The sequence below is a fragment of the Phoxinus phoxinus genome (assembly GCF_949152265.1).
Source record: "Phoxinus phoxinus genome assembly, chromosome: 13".
NCBI classification, from domain to species: Eukaryota; Metazoa; Chordata; class Actinopteri; order Cypriniformes; family Leuciscidae; genus Phoxinus; species Phoxinus phoxinus.
Window position 1 is genome coordinate 14,488,190 of NC_136888.1, and position 22,692 is coordinate 14,510,881.

At 36.9% G+C, this 22,692-nt stretch overlaps 2 protein-coding genes across 3 annotated transcripts in view; one reads left to right on the forward strand and one right to left on the reverse strand.

Annotated features, from left to right (window-relative positions):
• Positions 1-14,696, forward strand: part of gpr137c (G protein-coupled receptor 137c) — a 26,612-nt gene extending 11,916 nt beyond the window's left edge. The window contains exons 2-7 of one of the 2 annotated variants that reach the window (XM_079633855.1): positions 2,952-3,001; positions 7,065-7,293; positions 7,541-7,690; positions 10,409-10,534; positions 10,764-10,888; positions 12,739-14,696. In XM_079633855.1, the coding sequence (XP_079489981.1) occupies positions 2,952-3,001; positions 7,065-7,293; positions 7,541-7,690; positions 10,409-10,534; positions 10,764-10,888; positions 12,739-12,964 (906 nt within the window). In that variant the 3' untranslated portion in view covers positions 12,965-14,696. The remainder of the gene's footprint in view (positions 1-2,951; positions 3,002-7,064; positions 7,294-7,540; positions 7,691-10,408; positions 10,535-10,763; positions 10,889-12,738) is intronic. The other variant, XM_079633856.1, reaches the window with a different exon arrangement.
• Positions 14,655-22,071, reverse strand: ero1a (endoplasmic reticulum oxidoreductase 1 alpha). Its single transcript, XM_079633857.1, has 15 exons — positions 21,846-22,071; positions 20,947-21,066; positions 20,785-20,868; positions 20,663-20,701; positions 20,516-20,592; positions 20,337-20,410; positions 20,068-20,188; positions 18,885-18,960; positions 18,623-18,644; positions 18,128-18,220; positions 17,802-18,048; positions 16,664-16,733; positions 16,480-16,566; positions 16,269-16,405; positions 14,655-16,184 (listed from the first exon to the last, which is right to left on the reverse strand). The coding sequence occupies exons 1-15, from the start codon at positions 21,930-21,932 to the stop codon at positions 16,121-16,123; spliced, it is 1,398 nt and encodes a 465-aa protein (XP_079489983.1). The 5' UTR covers positions 21,933-22,071; the 3' UTR covers positions 14,655-16,120.
• Between the last annotated feature and the right edge of the window lie 621 nt (positions 22,072-22,692).

A 22,692-nucleotide genomic window follows, 5' to 3' on the forward strand; every position in this document is an offset into this window, starting at 1 on the left:
ATAAGAGCCTTAAAAACATTAAAAAATCTTACTGACCCCAAACTTTTAAACCTCTGCACCAGCGTGTTTCACACAGGATAGTTGCTAAAAACTATAAAAAGATGTAGATATGTAAAAGTGGACGTCCAGATGTTAATGTGCTTTATTGTTGTGATGACGTAACCATGATTTCTGAATGACCCATTTCTGTAGCTAAATTATATAGGTGGAAGGGAGCGAGTGGGAGCTTTGCGATATGAACATTAGCAAGTCTGAATAGTACTTTTATTTTAAAAGAGTAGGGAAATCTTGTTTACTTTTGCCCCTTTTAATTTGACTTCCATTTTAATAGGATATTTGTACATTTTAATTCAGTGGTAATGATTGAATATATTATTAATTTTGTAGTAAGTTTATTATTTCTTCATGAAACCTTCAAATTCATTCTAAGTCATTGCAGTTGTGCATATACAAACAACACCGCATCTGTTCTCGATTTGCTCATGTGCCACTGATGGGTGTCAAGCGCAGCCTGTCGGACGGGTGTCGTAGTCCAGTGAATGGAGGCGTTTGCACTGTCCTGGTGTGTTCAGCTGTTTTACACCCGACTTCTCTTGATAGTAATGAGCAATGCTGCTTTGGTTACACAGACATCCTTTAAAAAAAAAAAAAATTCTGTAACTCTTGCTGGTTTGCCGTAAGACTTCAGGGATTTTACAGAGATAATTTGGCACTCATTGTGGTCTACAATCTGAGATCATTTGGCACTTGTCCTTCTCAATCTGGTCTACAATCTGTGATTCCTTTGTTGCATGTTCATCAGTCATGTATCTTCTAGAGAAGAGGGGAGTCAGGACTTGGATCCTACATGTGTGTGATCAGGAATGTAGACATGACGTGTGAGTTTTCACTGTTGTTTCTTAAATGAAGGAACCTAGTAAATTCCCATTATCCCTTGCCTTATTGTCACCGTGTCCTGTCCAAGATCATTCCAAGCATGGTACTTGTGTTTTGTGTCACAAATATAAACATTTTATGACCCAATTGGAAGCATTTCTTCTTCGAATGTTTTGTGAAAGTGCCATAGATTGTAAATCACAGAAGTGTACAGGTCACCATCTTGAGTGGAGTCTTTGTAATGATTTAAAGCAAAGTGAGATTTGTAAATATGTTCTTGTAAATATGTTAAAGGAACACTCCGACTTTTTGGGACTTTAGGCTATTCACCTTATCCCCCAGTGTTAGATAAGTCCATACATACCTTTTTCATCTCCGTGCGTGCTATAAGTCTGTTTGACGCACCCACCGCTAGCCTAGCTTAGCACAAAGACTGGATGTAAATGGTTGCAGCTAGCATACTAATCCAAATAAGTGACAAAATAACGCAAACATTTTCCTATTTACATGTTGTGATTTGTATAGTCACAGAGTGTACAAAAAACAAAGTCACATGAGACACAGACATATTTTAACCGTATAAATACTGGGAACTATATCCCCTGAATATAGGGCGGAGTGATAACCGCAGCACCTGAGACGCGCTCTGAACGAACTCTCTGCTCCTCACCACGGCGCGTCTCAGGTGCTGCGGTTATTACTCCGCCCAAGTAGCAGTGCTTCGCCTTCAGAGAATATAGTTCCCAGTATTTATACGGTTAAAATATGTCTGTGTCTCATATGACTTTGTTTTTTGTACACTCTGTGACTATACAAATCACAACATGTAAATAGGAAAATGTTTGCGTTATTTTGTCACTTATTTGGATTAGTATGCTAGCTGCAACCATTTACATCCAGTCTTTGTGCTAAGCTAGGCTAGCGGTGGGTGCGTCAAACAGACTTATAGCACGCACGGAGATGAAAAAGGTATGTATGGATTTATCTAACTCTGGGGGATAAGTTGAATAGGCTAAAGTCCCAAAAAGTCGGAGTGTTCCTTTAAATATGTTTTCTTGTTCGAGTTTGCCGTTTCACTCTGATAAACGTCACAATAGGGAGGAAAAGTTTACCGCAACTTCCTTTTCATTTCGACTTTAATGGGTAATTATATTCAACTAGAGCTGCACAATAAATCGTTAAAAGATCGCAATCTCGATCTTATTCCCAAATAACAACGATTCGATTAAACCTTTGACAAGTACGATCACAGCGAACAATTAGATCTGTGTTGGACGCTGCTGCTGATCCAGAGAGAGCAGTTGTCATGTATAGGAATGGAAAAGCTTCACAAACAGTCTTTTCAACCACACCGTATCATTTCTTTCTTAATAATTCAGTCATCACAGACGTAATATTTTCAAATAGACTGCTGCAATTAACATTTTGTCAGAACCTCTCATAATAATATACATTTATTTTAAGTTGTCTGTTCAGAATTGTGGGAGAATCGTGATCTCTATTTAAACTTAAAAAAAAAATCAAAATGGTGATTTCTCAATTCATCCAGAATCTTACAGATCTATATTTAAATCTTTGGAGTGCTGATAGCAGCAGTAGTTGAGTCAACTATTCGACTACATGGGGTGCCATGGTTGTTTTTGGATAGTGTCATGAATTGTCATAACGGGAAAAAACACTTATTGTGAAATACATGAAGGCCAGGTCAGAGTGAAAACTGTCCGTGAACACTTATCAATGAAGGTTGTGCAAGCCTAGTTGTGCTTGCCTTGGGTTGACATTAGAGTTCGAGTTGCAAAGACCTTAGATAAAACCAATAACTTTCAGTGGTTATTGAGCTATGAGGATGTTTGCTTAACCAGGAGATGTTTCTGTTGTACAGCCTGGTCACCCTTATCTGTGCTTTAGCACAACCTAGTCGTCACTTGGCCTGTGAGCAGGCTTGAAGTAGATGGCAGAAGTTTCTTGGTGAAAGCAAGTTTTGTACTGATCATATCTCTCCTCAAATAACCAAAGATCTAAGCTAGAGTTTGCCCTGGTCATGTAATAAAATCTTACTATGTCCTCTTCCACAGGTGATTTTCAAAGCCAAAGCGAAGTATTCCCCAGAACTCAACAAGTACAAGTAAGAGACTTTCTTTCTTAGCTGTAAGTGCTGTGAATCAATTGGTTGCTTAGTGAGAAAGCACCCGTATGAACAGTATGCTCTTTATTTACATTTTCAAGTGCTTTTTAAACTGTTGTCACCCCTGAAATCTTGCACACAACTTTCACTCAGTTTTTTTTATTATTATTATAGAGTGCTGTTTAGTATAGAGCGGTTTAGGAATTACGTATATTTCTAGGCCAACACGGATATTACATCACTCTGGTTGCCTCAACAAAAACCCAAAAGGATTTTTCCATTGGCTTTTGGATTATTGCAGAAATAAGCTCTGTGACTAACAAAAGTTGATGGGTTGATTACTAACAGCTTGCGCAAACCCTCTTTTGGCGTTAAAAAAGTACCGTCACAATTTAATAAAGACGCAGAGTGAAAAATTAGCGTTGAAAAGGAATTTTCGCGGCTCACCTTATTGCATATATAAGAGTTTCCCTTTCAGACACACAATTTATGGGAGGAGAGTATTTAAAGGGGTCATGACATGGGTTTTTTTATTTTATTATTATGTTCCCTTAGGTGCAATTATAGTATTACTATAGTTTTTTTTACAAAAAACTTTTAAAATGTAGTGATTTATGACCTTTTCCCACCCTGTTTCTCATCCTCTGATTCAAACAGTCTGTTTTGGGGGTGTTTCCCCTTTAAGAGTTCAGTGTTAACGCCCACTGTTATGATTGGCTAACGTCAGTGCCTATGCATCAATTATTAACGCCCCCAGCCAGAGGATTTGCGGATTCAGTGTATTTAAAAAGTAGTTTAAAGTTTTAAATACATTACTTACAGTTTGCGTCGTCGTTGTTGAGCCCAGAATAGTCGGTCTTTGAGCAACAGTTTTCTGGCAAAGCCAACATCATTTTGGGATTTTTTCTCAAAACAGTCATCCTTCAAATGTATAGAACAAACGCTTAAATTAACACCGCCGTGACTGAGACGTCCGCAAAAAATAAAGTGCATCCATTTCTCCCTGATGTCTGGATCTTTCGCAGCGTATTCAAAGATGTTGTTTGTCCACAGCCAGGAACAGCACATCTGCGTGGCATCGTAATTTCCCTGTACACAGACAGACCCACTCGCTGTCCGGCGTCGACTGAACACTTGTGAGGCACGCAGCGAGCGCGCGGGCGCGACAATGATACGAAATGAGCGTAGTGCCTTTGCGCTTAAAGCGGAGTTGTCTTGTGCTGGAGGCGGTCATATGCAAACGCTGGTACGTCACTTCGTACCGTGACGTCACTTCTTACCATGGATCCAGAACGAGCTGTATTTAGAGCTTGATTAAATAAATGATTCGTTTATAATGTGGAGGACATCTTAAGCTATGAAACTTGCAGGACGTTTTAATGGTACAAAGACCTCTTATATACCAAAAGATCAAGGCAAATTTGGTTTCTCATGTCATGACCCCTTTAAATGAATCAACAAGGTGGTTTACTAAGGTTTGCGCTAGTCGGTTTACTGGTATTTGCGCCATTATTTAATGCTAAAAAAAGCATACCAACCAGACGTCTTACACCAGACGGTAATTTGTGCTGCTCTTGATCGATTATGTTGGTCATCGTGGAAATGATCCGGCTGTGTCTGTGATCTTTAATTTGCGCGTCGTCAGTAGATCACGCGCAGAACTTTCCACTCCCATTGGCGCTATTTTGGAATTGCGCTCACACGCTAATTTGCCCTGTTTGGTAAATCTGGCCCTATGATTCTTATTCATTTTATTCATCATGACAATCTTCACAAATGAACACAACTTTTATGAATTTTGAAGCCTGAATACAATCGGCCAAAGTCAAAAGCTAAAGGTAGGCTATAAACGAACTACATCGCAGTCGCTCGACTTCAGCGTCATCACTATCATTAAGCCTTTGAATTTTATAAGGTTTATAATCACACTCTTGCAAACAGTTTGAACTCAAACTTTCAGGGGAAATGTTTTTAAACAAAGACTAAAAGAGTTGTCAAAGTAAATTCATTTAACTGTTCGGCTGATGATGTTTAATGTCCCCGACAACCTCTGTAAGTCCCTCTTACATGTTACATGCCACATGTTAGCAACTGCCTTTTAAAAGACAGAGTAAAAGCTTTTAAAAAAATCACAATAGTGTATTTGTGTACATAAAATGCATTTTATGTCATAGAATAAAACATCTTGAACTTGTGATAACCACAGACCTTATTTCAGGCATTTAAAGGTAGGGTAGGTCAGAATTGTCTAAAAAATAATTTTATTCAAATTTGTTTAAACTGTCTTTATATACCAATGCATAATTAAAATGCAAGTACTCTGAAATAGAGAGTATAAAAAACCGAGTGACTCTAGTGTATTTAATCTTCAATAAACATAGCTCATTAATTCCATTCACTCCCACCTAAAAACGGGTGCGCGACTGCGCGCACGTGGGCAGAGCCAGTAATAACGGCGGTAGTCATGGCGACGGAGAGTGACAGTCGCGCAAGCCAATCCTGTGATTCGTCCCGAAAGGAAATAATGAGCTGTGTTTAATGAAGATTAAACGGTCTAGAGTCACTCGATTTTTATACTCTTTTTATCAGAGTACTTACATTTTAATTATGCATTGATATATATAGAAAGTTTAATCAAATTTGGTAAAAAGTTTTTATATAAATCCTACCTACCCTACCTTTAACCAAAAACCCATTAAAAAAAGGAACGGAGATTATGGAACCAGACTTGCTAAAATGATAACTCGTTTCCGGTTTTGGCCTACAAAAGTACGTCATCCCTGCACCACTCTACTGGCAAACTGTTGTCTATACACTACATTAATTTAAAGAGATAGTTAAAAAATATATATAATAATAATAATTTATCACCCATTTCAAACCTGTATGATTTCTTCTGTGGAACATTAGCAGAATATTCATGTTTATATTTTCCATACAATGAAGGAATACTGAGCCTGTCAAGCTTCAAATTCACAATGAAATTTATAGCCGAAATTTGACATTTACATTAGTAAATGCACTGTGAATTAACATGAACATTAACAATGGTTAGTAATTGATGTACAAATCTATACGAGCATCTGTTAATGTTAACAAATGAGACATTTGTAAAGTGTTGCCTAATTGTTTTTACTGTCACTTTTAATTTCAACAAACAGGTTAAGGGTGAAGTGTTTCTTTTTATTTACACTGATTCTAATCATATGGCTTCAGATGTTTTGGAATAAAGCAAATAATAAGATATTTGATGGTACTTTTTATGTAGCCTTTTTTGTTTATTTTGACAGCCCCACTACTTATTTACTCATCTTCCACACAAGAAAATAAATCACACAGCTTTGGAACCACAGAAAAGTGAACGTTTATTTTTTGGGGGTGAAATTAGAAGGACTTAGAAGCCTTTTTTCTTTGGTTGAAAATATCAAAAGACTTAAAGAAGTTTGAGCCAACTTTAAACAGACTTTCGTTTTTTCTTTTTTTTTCTTTTGGAGCATTAATCTGATCTGTACAAATGGGGCTTTGATCAGGTGATTCGAGTCTGATGCCGAGTGAAAAGCTTGGAGATCAAATCCTCCCACCTTGTCCCGTCCCAGAGGCATGTGGTGGAGGAGAGGATTGACACATGGCCCAGACTGAGCTAAGCAACGGCTTGACTGCGCTCATCACGTTAATGTCTTTGAGCTTTCACCTTGTATTTTGTATTTTTTTGAGGGAAGCAAAATATTGAGCATGAAGAATTATAGGTCGGGGCTTGATTTTATTCCACATAAGAGGGTGAATTGAATTATTAATAATATTAGTATCTTAATGTTATTTTTCCATGTAAACAAAAAAAAAGATGAAAGTAATGCATTACATTTTGATTCGATTATCAAAAATAAATTCTTTAGGATAAAGTGCACTGATGAATTGTGTCCAATGTGAGTAGGGATGTTGTTTAGTCAGGACAAAATGAATTCATTTAAATCTAATAAAATTGAGATGCTTAGGTTGTTCAAGACATGTTTTTTTTTTTAGTTCTTTCTTTCTGTAAAATACTTTTTCCCTCCACTCTCAATAGGGTGCCCCTGTGTCTAGGATTTCTGCTGGCCGGTGTTTTCTTCTTGGTGGTGAACATGACGTGTGCCATGCTGGTTCAGGGTGATGCGGCTGAGGGTCAGGTGAAGGATGCCGTTCTGGCACGCGTGCTGGTTAACGACAGCCTCTTCGTTCTCTGTGCGATCTCACTCGCCGTATGCATCTTCAAGATCGCTAAAATGTCTTCTGCAAACGTCTACCTGGAGTCAAAGGTACGTGAACAAGGGATGCTGTTGGTTTTTGAGATTCATATCAAACGTGTTTTTGTATTTGGATAATGGCTTGCTTCATACTTAAAACATGTTGTTAGTACGTACTTATACTTAGAAGTATGCGATTGGGGTTCAGAACAACAGTGCAGTGTTTTCAGCGCAATAACAGCCGATTGCTTACGAACGGTGTTGAAAAAGTATTTACTGTTCTGTATAAATGCGGTGATCTTTTGTGATTGCGATCTAGGGGACGTCAGTATGCCAGGCCACAGCCATCGGGGCGGCAGTTATACTCCTCTACACTTCCAGAGCCTGTTATAACCTGGTTGTGGTGGCTCTTTCTCCTGAAGATCGGCCCAGCCCGTTCAATTACGGCTGGTACAATGTATCTGACCAGGTACATTCAACATAACTGTATATTATTATTTTTAATTCCAAGGGTCAGAGTGAGGAGGGAGGGGGAGGGGGGGGGGGGGGGGATAAACTCAATTATGACTGTTAAAGCTTAAAAATGAAAGAAATTCCATGATAGATAGATAGATGGATAGATAGATATTCTTACTATCTGTGGGTCTTGATGCAGTTGCAACCGCTCTATTATGATTACTGATAACCATGCAGATTCATCACAGTATCAGATTCATACAAAGAACAGCTGTAAAATAACTACTCTTCAAGTGACATGTTTTAAACAGATGGTGATACAGAGGCCAACATTTTAGTGTATATTTATTGAAAAAAAAAGAAGGATAAAAACAATGTATGAAATGAACCCTTTAATAGTTATAAACTAAAGAATGCAAATTGTGCCTCTTCACTTATACACTGCTGTTCAAAAGTTTGTACTGGGGTCAGCATGTTTTCTTCTATTCAGCAAGGATGCATTAAATTGATCAAAAGTGACAGTAAAGACATTTATATTGTTAGAAAATATTTCTATTTTTAAAAATGCTGTTATTTTTAACTTTCTAATCATCTAAGAATAATTAAAAAAAAAGTTTCCACAAAAATATTAAGCAGCACAACTGTTTGCAGCATTGATAATAATAAGAACTGTTTCTTGATCAGCAAATCATCATATTAGAATGATTTCTGAAGGATCATGTGACACTGAAGACTGCCATCAAAGGAATAAATGGCATTTTTAAAATGCATTAAAATAGAAAAAAATTAATAATATTTCACAAAATTACTGTTTTTACTGTATTTTTCATCTAATAAATCGATGAAAGTTGGTGAGCATAAAATATTTTTTCTAAAACCTTACCGACCCCAAACTTTTGAACGGAAGTGTATGTAGAAAGCATAACACTGATAAACCCTCATTGAACTTTAACTGTCCCAGATAAACAAGTCTCAGAGAGCTCCCTGCTGCTCAGCTGTTTGAGTTAATCATAAATCTCATATTAAGGTGAAAACTACATTGATTAAGTTGTTATGCGTTTATGTCTGTCATGGTTGCTAATTCTTGTGTGTCCTGATTTAGTACTGTATCCTTCAAGGGTTCAAGTCAGTCTGTTGTGCGTGTGGTAGATTTGAAGTACAATACACGCTGCGTAATGAATTGGAGATAATGCTTTTTGTTGCATATTTACAAATGCAGATTTGGTGTTTTATAAAAGAGATGTCTTCATTCATTCAAAATAAAGTAATTCAACATGGATTATGCTTCTTTGCGCACTGCAGAAACAATCCATTTGAGGGGATTTAGACGGATATGGGCTCTGTGGGGGAAAGGTCTTTGTTTTGCTATAAATAGCCCGGGCAAGGCTGCTGTGCAGAAAGGACTGCTGCCTGCTGGTGACCTAGTTTGGGTTCACCTCTGAGACGGGCCGACAGGAGGCCGAGGTTCCCCTTCTCTGACTCAGCTGCATATGTTTGGGTGGCTGTCTGCTTGCTTATTCTTCATGAAGCCACTTTGTCTGTCCCATGCAAAGCTGTTGTCAGGATTTGTTTTTCGCTGTTAGGCATCTAATTCTGGGATTGTATACATCCTGTTGTTTTTTTGCAGATATTTGGGTCCATGATGTTTGTGCTTTTGTTTTTTTTTGTAGGCCACTAGCTGTGCCGTGTTGTTGTCATTTTTAATGGTAGTGGAGTATGTGCAAGGGGAATCTCTTCTAGGTTGGCACGCTTTTTGGGGAAAACCGGACTGCGATTTTTCTGATATAAATTACGATTCAGATTTAAAATGCTGTGCTTGTTTGATGGGCTGCACGATATGGCCAAAAATGTTGATATTAAATACTTAATAATTATTATTATGTTATAATCATAAAGATTTAAGTATTTAAGAAAAATATAATAATACTAATAATTTATTTTAAGTACAAATGTAAAATTGCAGTGCTAAAATGTATGGCTTTCTTAATTTCTACGTAAAACATTGAGCTTTTATTTTATTTTTTTTATTCACAATTTAGCACATATTACATACACAGCCCAACAACATCACACAAAAAAAATAGGGACAATACAGCTAAATATATCGACAAGACAGTAAGGAAAGAGAAGAAGAAAGAAAGCAAAAAAAAATATTTGAAAAAAAAAAGCAAAAAAAAAAAAAACTTTTATTTTGACGCAAAACCACAGGAAGCTCTTTTTGTTGACACTTGTCATTACAAGTTTGGGAAGATGTTGCGTTCACAAATGTACATTATAATTTGTTCAGTTCTGATTCATAACTGGTTAGCTCGAACAAGAAAACACATCTTGATAATGTTGTTTTTGTAAAAATAAAAATACATAAAAAAATAAAAATTGGTATAAGTCAGATTGCTTAGAAACACAATAGCATATATATTTTTGTTTGTCTAGTTTTAGCAATTTAGTTATTTTAATTTAATATTTATTTTAGTGCTAGTCATTTTTTTTTATTTAATATTAAACTTATTTTATTTAAGTTAGTTGCCAAGCCAACATTAGGAATTTTTCCATCTAATATTTATATTTTATTTTATTTCTTAATTCCAGTGTAGGAAAACTTTAAATTTTAGCTAGCAAGAACAACCCCAGTGTCGACTCTGACTAAGGTCTATTGGCCTTTACAGTGTATCAATACATCAATATGGTTCTCAGTGTTTAAATTTGTCTTGCATTGTGTTTGTGTCTCCAGGCGGATGCAGAGAAGATCAATGGGGAAGCCTATGTGGTCTTTGGGATCATCCTGTTCTTCTGGGAGTTGCTGCCCACCAGTCTGATGGTGTTGTTCTTCAGAGTGCAGCGGCCCAATCAGAACCTGGTGAAAGTCTAATCCTGTCTCACTTCTAAATCCGTCTGTCAATATCACAGCTGGACACTTACTCAATGACGAGAGCCCAACATTGGCTTTTTAAGCCCCAATGGAGAGCTGTTTTCCTGTCAGAGAGAATTAATCACTCATACGTCTGCCCCACTGAAAACAACATCACATGCTGCATTGCTGCTGATCATATGGTTTTATTTATATTTTGTATACATTGTTTCCGCAGACACCGGGCGGCATGATCAACAGTCACAGCTTTAGTTCCAGGGCGTATTTCTTTGACAACCCACGGCGCTATGATAGTGACGATGATCTGTCTAGAAACTCAACTTCCAGAGGAGAGAGATGCAGGTGTGTTTAGTCAAATTTTATCTTTTAAAAAGATAGGAGTGTTATAGTTACTTGCAGTTAAGGGTTATGACGCTATTAAAGGAAGGTTCATCTAAAAAGTATTTGCACAGTACGGGAGCCATCGGCCCCTGAAATGAAACATTTATAAACCAAATGGCTTTTCTTTTTTTTGACTGAGTTTACAGAATTTCTTAATAAACATTGTTGTTCAGAAGTGCTTCACTAAGTGCATTGAAAGTGTCTTATATAGCTTTTAATAACAAGTGGTCAGTAAGATAGATTAATGCAAGTCTCACAGACCTAAAGCGTTTTTGAATCTGACATACACTGCCGTTTAAAGTTAGGGGTTGGTGAGCATAGAGACTTTATAAAACAAAATGTGTTTTATTTTTTAAACCAAGACTGCATTTATTTGATAAAAAATACAGTATAGCGGTTATATTGTGAAATATTATAATTTAAAATGACTGTTTTGTACAGTATGTTCATATATTTTAAAATGTCATTTATTCCTGTGATGGCAAAGCTTGGTTATCAGCAACAATTACAGTGTCAAATATGCCAATTTGGTGCTCAAGAAATATTTCTTATTATTATCAGTTGAAAACGGTTGTGCTGCTTAATATTACTGTGGAAACCATGATGCATTTTTTTTCCAGAATTCTTTGATTAATAGAAAGAACAGCATTTATTTAATATAACTTTACTGTTACTTTTCATCAATTTAATTCCTTGCTAAATAAAAGTGTTAATTTCTAAAAACGAAAACTAATAATTTTTACTGACCCCAAACTTTTGAACCTCTGACTCATGAGCGAGTTCAAGGCGGTTTCATGAATAACTCATGACCAGTGGTTACACTTTATTTTAGTGTTCTTGTTACATGTAGTTACTATTGGTAACTACTAGTTATAATAGTTACATGTAACTAACCCTAAACCAAATCCTAATCCTCCTAACCATAACCCTATAGTAAGTACTCTACATGTTTAATTAATATTACTCAGTAATAATTACACTGTAACAAGGACACCTTAAAATAAAGTGTAACCGAACCAGTTCATAAGTCATTTGTTTGCGAACAGCAATGATGACTCGCAAATGTTTTTGTTTTTTTGTTGCATTTGCGACCATTTTAGTTTCAGTCTTGGGGCCCCGACGCACCTTCACGTCTTTCCAAACCTCTATGACTTTCTGTTTTTAGTTAACTATTCTTTTTACTCTTTCCCCGCCAGCGTTTTTGAAAAAAGATGCCAGCCACCGCCAACATTTTTTGATAATTTGCCCCAAAAATGTCATAGTCCCCAGAATATTTTGTTGTATGAATATCTGAACATGCAATAAATCAAAAGAAATCAATGCATTATTCTTTTATTAACACTTGTATGTTGGTAAGTTTAATTTAAAAAAGCAACATTTTGAGCAAAAAAAAGCTGAGAAAATAAAGTTTTTGTCAAAGACAAAACTTGAACTTCCAAAGCTTGCATGGTTATATTATAGCTCGTCCTGGGTCGACATTTCATTCAATAACATTAGGCAGTTTTGATTTACCGTATATGGTTTTTAATGTTGATGATATTGTTCTGTTTATTCTGAGCGTGCGCTGCAGTTTGAGCTCTGTAAAAAAAGGTGGATTCTGATTGGCTGTCAATGTTTTTATCGTTCATTAGCTGGAAAATAATCGTTCTGCAAGTTATTTCAACAATATTGTTTCTCTGTGATGTCTTCATTATAGTTGTGATGTGTGGACTCTGCTATTCTTTTATATTTAGAACGATATCTCTATTGTTATAGTATAGTTATCATCCTTAGTGTGAACGGGCCTTACATCTTACGGTTCTGTTTTCCAGCAGTATCCTGTCGTCCACGCCACAGACGGGCCCAAGTTGGTACGGCTCTATCCAGAGGAATGGTAGCCTTACGCCGATCCCTCATCTGCTGAACGGCCAAACATCAACCGCACCTCTTCTCTTTGCCTATGGCAACAATCAGACCAACCAACACCACAATTACTATTCCACCCCTCAAAACTACTACTCAACCTCTCAGACACACTACACCACCCCTCAGAACTAATGTGGGATCGATAGTGTGAGGTTTGGCTCAGCCAGGACATCACTGAGCAGTGTTTTATGGTTGTCTTCCCCCTCAGTCGATTTATCTGCTCACATCCATGTGGCAGAAAATTTAAAGGGACAATTCAAAGGTGATTGGGGGGGGGCTTTATTTGGACCAAATTTTCTTCTTTCTTCGATGTTCTCATTTCCGAAAACCATTCATCCCATCACCTTTCCTTGGGTTCAGAATGTTGTCACAATTAACTCTTAGGAGACTTCAGCACATGGACTCCCCTCTGTGAGTTGGGATGTATTTTTTGCACTTACTGTGGGCCTACATTTCATATTGGGATCAGTTGGAATAGGTGTAGGCCAGAATGTGATGGTGGTGAGGATTTACATTTTTGGGGAGTATACTTTTTATATTTCTTCGTCTCTTGAGAAACAGCACGACCCCCTAGTCCATCCGAGACATGCGAGTGAAAGAGGAATCTGGGCCCGTTGGTACTAGGACCAAACGTGCACGGTCATTCATGAAATCCACGTGTCTCTTTCTTGATTTCCTTAAACGTTTTTATTCTGTTGCCAAAGAGCCCGTGCTTAAATCCAGGCTTGACCCCTGAGCCTCTACGGTAGTAGATTTCCATGCTTCCCAAAGACAAAAAGACACCCGATTCCCACAATCCCTAGAACGACGATTGAGCTCTAGTGTATTCATATGTACCAAGTGTGACTAACTCTACTTACATCCTCTAATTTTTTGGGTACTTGGCTTCTGAAGGACACTCTGAGGGCTTGTGGGTGAATTTACCCGCGTATATCAGTAGTCGAAATCTAGTATATCATTCTCCAGGGAAGCCAGAAATGGTGCCGTCGTATGGTTTTCCTAGACGAAAACTTGTTGCACAAATTTAACGTTTGTATTGAACATGTTTCATAAGCTTTATATCATCATTCCTGTATAATTGTATTTCAGGAGCGTGATTGGCCAGCTATCAGTGCCCCCATATCCAGCTTAAATGAAGCGGCCCTTTCCATTTCCCTGAAATGTAATTGTTTTGTGTTTTAGCAAAAAAAAATGAAGCTTATTTTTTTATCCCCTAATTTGCTGCTGCGTATGTAACGAGCTGTGTATAAGATATCAACAATCATTTGTCTGAAGCAATCACCGAATGTGGTGTAAATATGATGAATGTGCAGCTGTATGGTTGAAACGCCATTCCCACCTGCTCTATTGGATTTATTTTTAAAATGTGTTATTTTAAATTGCATCTCGCAATTTTTTTTTGTATGCTGTACAAAAAAAATATGCTGTACTAAACAAGTGGATGATTTTCATTGATTTGGACATTTTAAGTCGGCCTGCTTCCTCGCTTTCTGCCAGCTGACGTGTAGCAAAGCTTTTCACATATTAGCGAACATGAGCGTTAATTGATGGAAAGGTTGAGCGTTAAATTGAATGCTGATCGAGTTCATTTCCTGACAAACCACAGAAAGGATGGGGACGTGTATGAGTTGTAGGTTTGTTTTTATTTTTGATTAATTTATAAATGTGAGTCTGGTCTGTAAAATGTTACTGTGAAATCTGTCTTATCAACTCTTGAATCTAGCAAAAGAGCAAGTAAAGCCTTTTATTTTTTTGTTTGAGGCCAATGAATGTAACTTGTTTACCCATGTTCATAGATCATTAAAGATGTACACAAGCACTACCATAAAAAAATAAAAGTTTTATTGCACTGTTTTAAAAGCAGGTTTGGTGTGAAGTCTGGGTCATTTGGTGTAAAGAAGATTACAGAGAATTAATGTGTTGTCTATTGCACAATCCTGGGCAAAAAAAGAGAGAGAGAGAGAGAAAAAGGACCAAGCCAAAAATGCCTTTTTATGGTTTTAACCATTTTAATCACGAAACACTGGTCAATTTCTCATATTCTACCAAAAACTTAATTCTGTCTTTGATGTTTTTCTGAGGCAGCAATATGTTTTTCAAGTAGTGAATTTGCTAACATTTTGCTAATTTGTAAATTATTAAATAATTTGTATAAGGCAATTAAAAACTTGGTGTTCAGCCATTTTTGGCTTGGCCTGTTTTCTTTTCTTTTTATTTGCCCAGGAGTGTATATATATGCATACATGTTTTTCAACTCCAGATCTAAAGTGTTTCTTTCTTACCCTCAGTGTTTTCCATTCAAAATAGTAGCATTCATTTCTCTTGATAAATGTCTAACATAATTGTGTTTTCATTTCTTGGCTGAACTGCAGGCCACAATTGAATTTGTAGTGGTTAGATCTCTCTGAGTCTCACGGTACAGCTTAAATTAGGAGCCTGCGAATCTCGGGTCCACCTCTAAGATCACCAGCCGTGTATTCAGTGTTTGATTCAGCACTTTGCATATTCAGCAGTCATGTAATGCAACTGACATTACATGTTATCTTGTAGCTCATCTGGAAGATCATGGAACTAATAATATCAAGGGTTTGATTGCCAAGGAACCTATATATTGATCAAGTCTACACATTGAATGCACTGAAGTGTCAAATGAAATGCAAATGTATAAAACATATTTAAACCTCCCCAAGAGGCACATTAACATTCATCACAAAATAAAGGGAAAGCACATGTGCTTGCTTAACTCAAAATTAAAAAGAACAATGTTCACAATAAAACATTGATCTTTTTAAATGTAGTCAATATGCTCACAAAATCCAGGTGCTAAGGTGCATATATTCAAAAATGACTACACAATAATTATTACCACTGCTTTGAATGGCACCCCCCCCCCCCAAAAAAAAAATAATAATATTGTCACCCCTCCCCCTTCCCCTTCTTCACCTATAAATAAATGCCTCCTTGACTTCATATTATGCAAAATATGTCCCTCTTGTAAGTTACATTTACAAAAAAAAAGTAAATTTTTGTATTTCCATTGAGTTTCCATTGTCACTTGTAATACAAAAACACTTAATAGTGCAAAATTAGCCCTAACATTACAGTTTTGAGACTAAAGTTCTCAGTTCTTATGGGTTGAAACAGTGCAGAGCTGTTAAACTGTATTTATCAACAGCTGGTATAAAACATCATTCTGAAAACGGTAATTTATCAACCCAAAAGGATATAATTTTGTCATTTCATGTGATTATAGACATCAAGGTCTTGACTGTTGCCAATTGCACTTTGTCACTGTTTGAGCTTTGACAACAGCGACCGGAAGTTCTTCAACTCTCTAACACTTGTTGAGATCCTGAAAAAAAAAAAAATTAACACCCATTTCAACTAAAGATATTTGGACATAAATAGATATAGAAATTTCTTTTGAATGACTTGCCTTCCAAAAGCATTGAACAAAGACACAATTTCCTGCCGGCTGAGCTGAAATGATGGATTGGTGTTGCTTGTGTTGGGCATGGCCTCGATTTGCCTTTCTGAGAACAGGATTTTCAGTGCGGTTCCCAGGCCCTGGGTCTGTGAGAGACATTTATTGAATTTCACGTATCAACACATCATCTGATTACCCGTCATAATCTTTGTTGTATTACCTGCAATTTGCCCCAAAGTCTGCATTTAAAGCATTCAACACAATCCATGATACGCGAGATGTTCTTAAAGGTGAGCTTGAAGTCTTCCTATAGTCAGGGAAGAACCAATTTATGTATTATTTCTCTAAAAACTTACATTTCTGTAACATTGTTGTTATAGCAAACTTGGAAAAGAGCCACTGGCCTTTAGTTTCATGGCTTCCTTCTTATTTCCAGCAAACAGAGCAGTCTCATCAAAATGCAATGGAAAGGATCTGCAAATAAAGAATTAAGTTATATTACGGCTGGAATACACTACACCAGAAGTTTCCCACGGACCCCCACATATCATCATCCTTGTGTGAGGGACCCCATCTTAAAATGCAGGCATCTTTCTTTTATAAACACCCAATTTATAAAATTAATATTCTAAATCTAAAATTATTTTCTATTACTGTAAGTTACATTATTACAGTATATATATTGTAGTCACTATAATAATGTACTGTTAAATGTACTCATTTTTTTTTATAATAAAAATTGACAAATGACAAAATAATGTGTTCTTAAATGGACCCTTTTCACAGACTGATGACACGTTTCCAGTTAACATTGCAAATCTAGTAGCTATTCATATTTTCATTTTAAAAATAATTGAATACACATTTATAATGCTATACTTTGTGTTAAATTACCGTTTCAGTCAATGAGAAAAAACAAAGGGCGTTTCTAAATAATACAACAGCTGATGGAGTGACGGCAAATTTCACGTCATTCTCTCTTCTGACTGCTGTTACTGTTATCAACCTCTTTTGGAAAGACATGGAAACTCAATCATGGATTTTTTCTTTTTCTATTGGAGCAAATGGAAATACAAAAATGATATTTGCTGTCGTCTCCCATTCACAGCTAGAGAAGTTTACCCGACTATGACGACTTCCGCTTCTGAGAATGTGAAAAGGGTCCATCGGCTCAAATTTTCAAACATGTTTGTATCATCCGATTGTATGGAATCATAGTCTGAAGCTAAAAAAAAAAAAAATAAGTGACCATCATACACCCCTTTTAGGACCCCCTTGAAAACGAGATGATGCATCTCAAGGGGTTTATCCTAATAAAAATAAATTTGTTTATACACTACGCAATTTCAAGTCAACTGACTGCCTAAAATCTGCAGGCTTGCTCTGACTTTTGGCAACTATTGCCTACTCTTCTTCTGCAAATCAGAGCAGATCTGAGCAAAAATCAAGCCTTCAGCTACATAAAAATGTTAATAACCCAATATTTTAACCACTCTAAATGGGTTGGTTACATTTTTGATGCAACCACTGCAATGATCTTACTTGGCCACATGGAGGAGCTCTAAAAGCAGTTTCTTGTTCTCGGTGTCTTGTGTCGGCTGGCCGGTGTACAAATGGAAGGTGTGACGTTCAAAATACGGTAGAATTTTGGCCAGAGCACGCAGCTCAATGAGGTACAGGAAGTAGAGGTTGCGTAGCCTCTTTGGCCCCTCCCCTTCTGTCAGCACCTCGTCAAACCTCAGCTGGAACTCGGACACATTGTGACCCCACTTCATTTCGAACCAGTTTTCTGACCAATCAAATCAGAGAAGTTTAAAGAGTGCCAGATAATGTTAATAATTATAAAGAAACAAACAGCTAGTACTCACCATTGAGGAGGTACCTGGCACTCAGGTGTATGTTTATACTGCAATGCAGGCCTGAGATCAGCCTGAAGAAAGCTCGTTTCTCCACACACAAGCCTGGGGAAACAACAAGAGGAACATGTAAGGAAAATGTCAATTTAAATATACAGAAGTACTTATAAGATAAGGGGATATTTCACCCAGAAAAATACATTTGTCATCATTTAATCATCCTTAAGTTGTTCCAAACCTGTATGAATTTTTTTCTTCTGCTGAACACAAAAGATGATATTTTGAAGAATGTCGGTAACCAAACAGTTGATGGGCCCCATTGACTTCCATAGTATGGAGGGGAAAAAAACATACTATGAAGTCAATGGGGTCCATCCACCGACATTCTTCCAAATATCTTATTTTGTGTTCAGCAGAAGAAAGAAATTCATACAGGTTTGAAACAACTTGAGGGCGAGTAACTGAATTTTCAGTTTTGGCTGAACTTTCCCTTTAAGAGCCACTTACCCTCCAGCCAGCGATAGAACCCCTGACCTTTAATAAGAAATAGACTTGTCATTATCTAGATAATCAAATTGGGTTAAATGTATCTGAAGAACATGACCTTACCATCATCTCCTAAAGTGGAAAGAGAGAGAGAGAGAGAGAGAGAGAGAGAGAGAGAGAGAGAGAGAGAGGATTATAGGTAATGAGCATCACTATTTGATCTACTCGGTGTACTGAAAAATCTATGTGCTTTAAAACTGACACATTTTAGACTTGAAAACACAAAACAATGCATTTGCAATAAATGCTCACCACTGTTAGACACCAAAGGGTTCAGCGGTCGCTTAACTGAATACGGTCTGAAAAAGTAACAGAAAAGGATGGCAGTTGTTACAACATTATGAGTACTGTGGCATTACAAATTTAAGAATATTTTAAGATCTGCTGATCCTGTCTTGACATAGTTTCTAGCAAGAGGTTTCTGCCAGCCCTTTTCTCTTTATTGTATGGGGGGGTTCCTATACCTGGATACTTTATTTGCTTGCTTTGTTTAAGGTCGTCACCCATTTGCTTTGTCTCCCCTGCCCCCTAAAATATATATAAACTACAATGTACACTAGTGGGACTTGATGACTGCAGCTACCAACAGATCGTGTTCTCAATAAAGAATCCTGCTGAAGATTCAACCAAGTCTCCTGGTCTTCACTTCTGAGATTTCCAACAGTACTCAAAAATAGTCAATAAAAATATTCAAATCAGATTTAGGGTAAACATTATGGGTGGGTTCTGCAGGCATGAATCAACTTATTAAGGCATGAACCTTTTGAAAGGGGGTCTTAAAAGTATGTATTCTTTTTATTACAATAAGTATCCACTATCATACAAAAGGTATGTGTAAAGTAAAGGTCGGTAAAACATTTTTGACGTTTTTAACAAGAAGTCGTATGTTCACCAAGGTTTCATTTATTATTATATACAGTAAAAGCAGTAATATTGTGAAATATGATTACAATTTAAAATAACTGTTTTCTATTTTATTATGTTTCAAAATGTAATTTATTTTGCATCATTATAAATGTCTTTACTGTCACTTTTGATCAACACAGTTGAGCATGCGAGCCTTTCAAAGTATACTCCTTTGGCCATGAGCGTGGAAAGACACGTTTGGTGCAAGCGCTCTATCTAGTGGACTTTCAAGCACTCACACTGTTGTACGGCGCACTGTCCACACAGACACAAATATTGGGCTGCACGCGGACAGTGTGCGCAGACCCTCCTGATGACGAAAATTACGCCAACCGGACAGTCTGTGGACCGCCGTGGGACACAAACGGCCAAAGTATACTTTGGGCTTAATATTCTTATAAAAGGTCCATTTGGAAGCGTGAGACTTCCTTTAGAAAGTTGAGCTCCTGAAGGTCAACTGAATAGTGTGCACACTGATCAGAATAAAGTGGACTCTTTACTTGAAGCAGTTCTCCTCATATATGCTGTTCCAGATCCGCCAGGCCTCTGGTCCTTTATAGCCGGTGAAACGCTCTGGGTTGAGCAGGAGATCGACATACTTTGATTCAGGTGAGTCCTCATCTGAGAAAAGAGAAAATAAATCAATGATGCAGCCTGTGGAGGATGACTAAAGCTGTAAAGCATGCTGGTCTTGTAGCCCAATGTGAGCTGGCATATTATCAGGCACCTCAAATAAAAAGCAGGTTACTTGATCAAACTAACAAACTACCATCCAACATGCAGAAACGATCTGATTCATCATCGTGTTTCTTCCACTCTTGAAGAGCCCGAAGTGTCTCATCACTACACAGAGAAACACTGAGTGAGAACTCACACAAACAAGGTCAAAAAGTTAAGAAATCTTGGGTATTCTTGACTCTCAGAAGGTGCGACACTTTTTAAACAAACCTTAGAGAACTGTTGACAGCTCCAAGTTTCTCTACCTTCTCACATTTCTCTATATCCTGACTAGCTTCTTCTGAATACTACAGGGAAAAATGATTAACATTCAACAACACCAATATGCGTGATATAAACTATATGACTTTCTAATACCTTATAACTGCTGGATTTAAGGCCCTCTGGTACTTCACCCTGCTCAGAAAGACACAAGGAGTCTTTAAATTTCACAAAATCCCTCGAGACAAAATCATCTGAATGAACTTTGCAAAGCTCACCGGTGCGCACGGTTTCACAGCACAGGATTTGAGTCCACACTGGCTGTGGTCTGTCCAGAACGGACAGGGGTTGTTCAGATTGACCTGAGGAGCAGACTATTGAATATTAGAGATGAACAATGAATAGATATTTTCACTGTGTATTGTCAACAATAAATGCACCTGGTAAAACCGGAAATAATCAGATGATAGTAGTTTCTGTAGTTTGGGAAAGATTTCTTTGTTGTTGAAACTGTCGATGGTCTCAACATCACAAGCACAATCATCAAGGTCCCCAGTGACCTACAACCAAAATGCAACCAGTTAATCAATCAAAAGTGACACATTTCGACATTAATTGGTTAATATTAGGTTTATTTGCAAAATGACAGAACACGCTTTACAAATAAAAGTACTGTGATGGTACCATGGTGTGGTGATGGTTGCAAATTGTAGTACTATAGTACTTTATATATCACTACACCTTTTCATCCAAGATGTTTGTGGATAACTGTATATGGACATTTCAAAATAAAATTATTTAATCACACACCACAAAGAGCTATTAATCGTGAGCTGATTATAATTACAAAAATATATATATAAATGACTTTTTAGGCCACTAAATCACAATTTCAAAACAGGAGTATTATAGTTCACTAAGACTAAAACCATAAAAAAATATGTTTACTTAAAACAAAATAAATGAACTGAAATAAAGTACAATATTTTCAACTAGTTGCCAATGCCATATTGTCTCATTTAACTAAAATAAATGAAGCTGAAATAAAAAAAAGAAAACACACAACACAATTACTAATATTTTTACTAAAATTAAAATCAAGACGGAAAATATAAAATATAGCCTAATACAACAAAATATGAATCGAATCTATAGTAGCCTACCGTACATGACAGTGGGAACACGGTGAGTGATTAGCCTACCATATGGTACGTTTCAGATAAAATAAACCAACACTATTGTATTTTTTTAGGTTACTGACACATATTCGATACTTAATTCAAATCTGTTTCCAAAGCGATGAAACAACATCAGTGATGTTGTATATTGTGCGTCTCACCTGACAGAAGCACCTGTGAGCAGCGGATCCAGCTGTCGTCACGTGAACGCTAGTGAGTAAAACCGCCAACCGAATGAAAGATTTCATTGTCACTGAACCGAGTTCGGCATAAACGGGTCTTCTTCACACTGCTGCTCACTCGCTACGGTGTTTGTGTAATGCGTAGTTCAAGTAAATAACACGTAAAGACACGTTCACTTCCGATTGAATCAGCCGCTACGTGAAGTACGTGACCTAACGACTACTGCTGCGACCAGGCTGCGACACGACACCCGATACAATGAATGATTGGAGCTAACGCGCATTCACACAGCATTGTATCGTAAAATATGCTTTATTTTATTCTCATATAACTGTCTCAGTAAATCTGTCGGGTTGAACTGTAAAACCAGCTCTTCTAATATCGTTGGACTGAACTAGGAACGCCTTCCTTTGGATGAAAATTGCACGACATGCAGTTCTCCACATGATGTCGCCAAATACTAAGTTCAGTATTAGCCGGTGTTACAGTCTGTCAACTGTACAGAATCAGATATTTTCTGATGGTGAAATGTAAGTATGCTTAAATCCAGTTTCCTTTAATGTATCTTGTAGTGATGTTCTCCTCTTAAACAGGCAGAACTTACAGTACATATTTTTATAATTCTGTTAAAAATCAAGAAACTTTTTTTTTCAAGTGTAATGCAGCAACATGTTTTAGATTTATTTATTTATTTCAGCCGCTATATTTATTTTCTTGTAATATTACATTTATCAATTATATATTATAATATGAATTTAATTAATCAGATATATATCTTTTCTTAAAATATTATTTATTTATTTATTTGATTTATAGCCTACCATT

Bases quoted from the DNA above. Each gene is read 5' to 3' on its own strand.
- ero1a (XM_079633857.1), bottom strand. From the start codon at position 21,932: ATGAAATCTTTCATTCGGTTGGCGGTTTTACTCACTAGCGTTCACGTG. The intron at 20,869-20,946 runs GTGCATTTATTG...TCTGCTCCTCAG, and splicing joins ATTATTTCCGGTTTTACCAG to GTCAATCTGAACAACCCCTG. The intron at 16,185-16,268 runs GCAAGTCATTCA...TTTTTTTTTCAG, and splicing joins TTGTTCAATGCTTTTGGAAG to GATCTCAACAAGTGTTAGAG.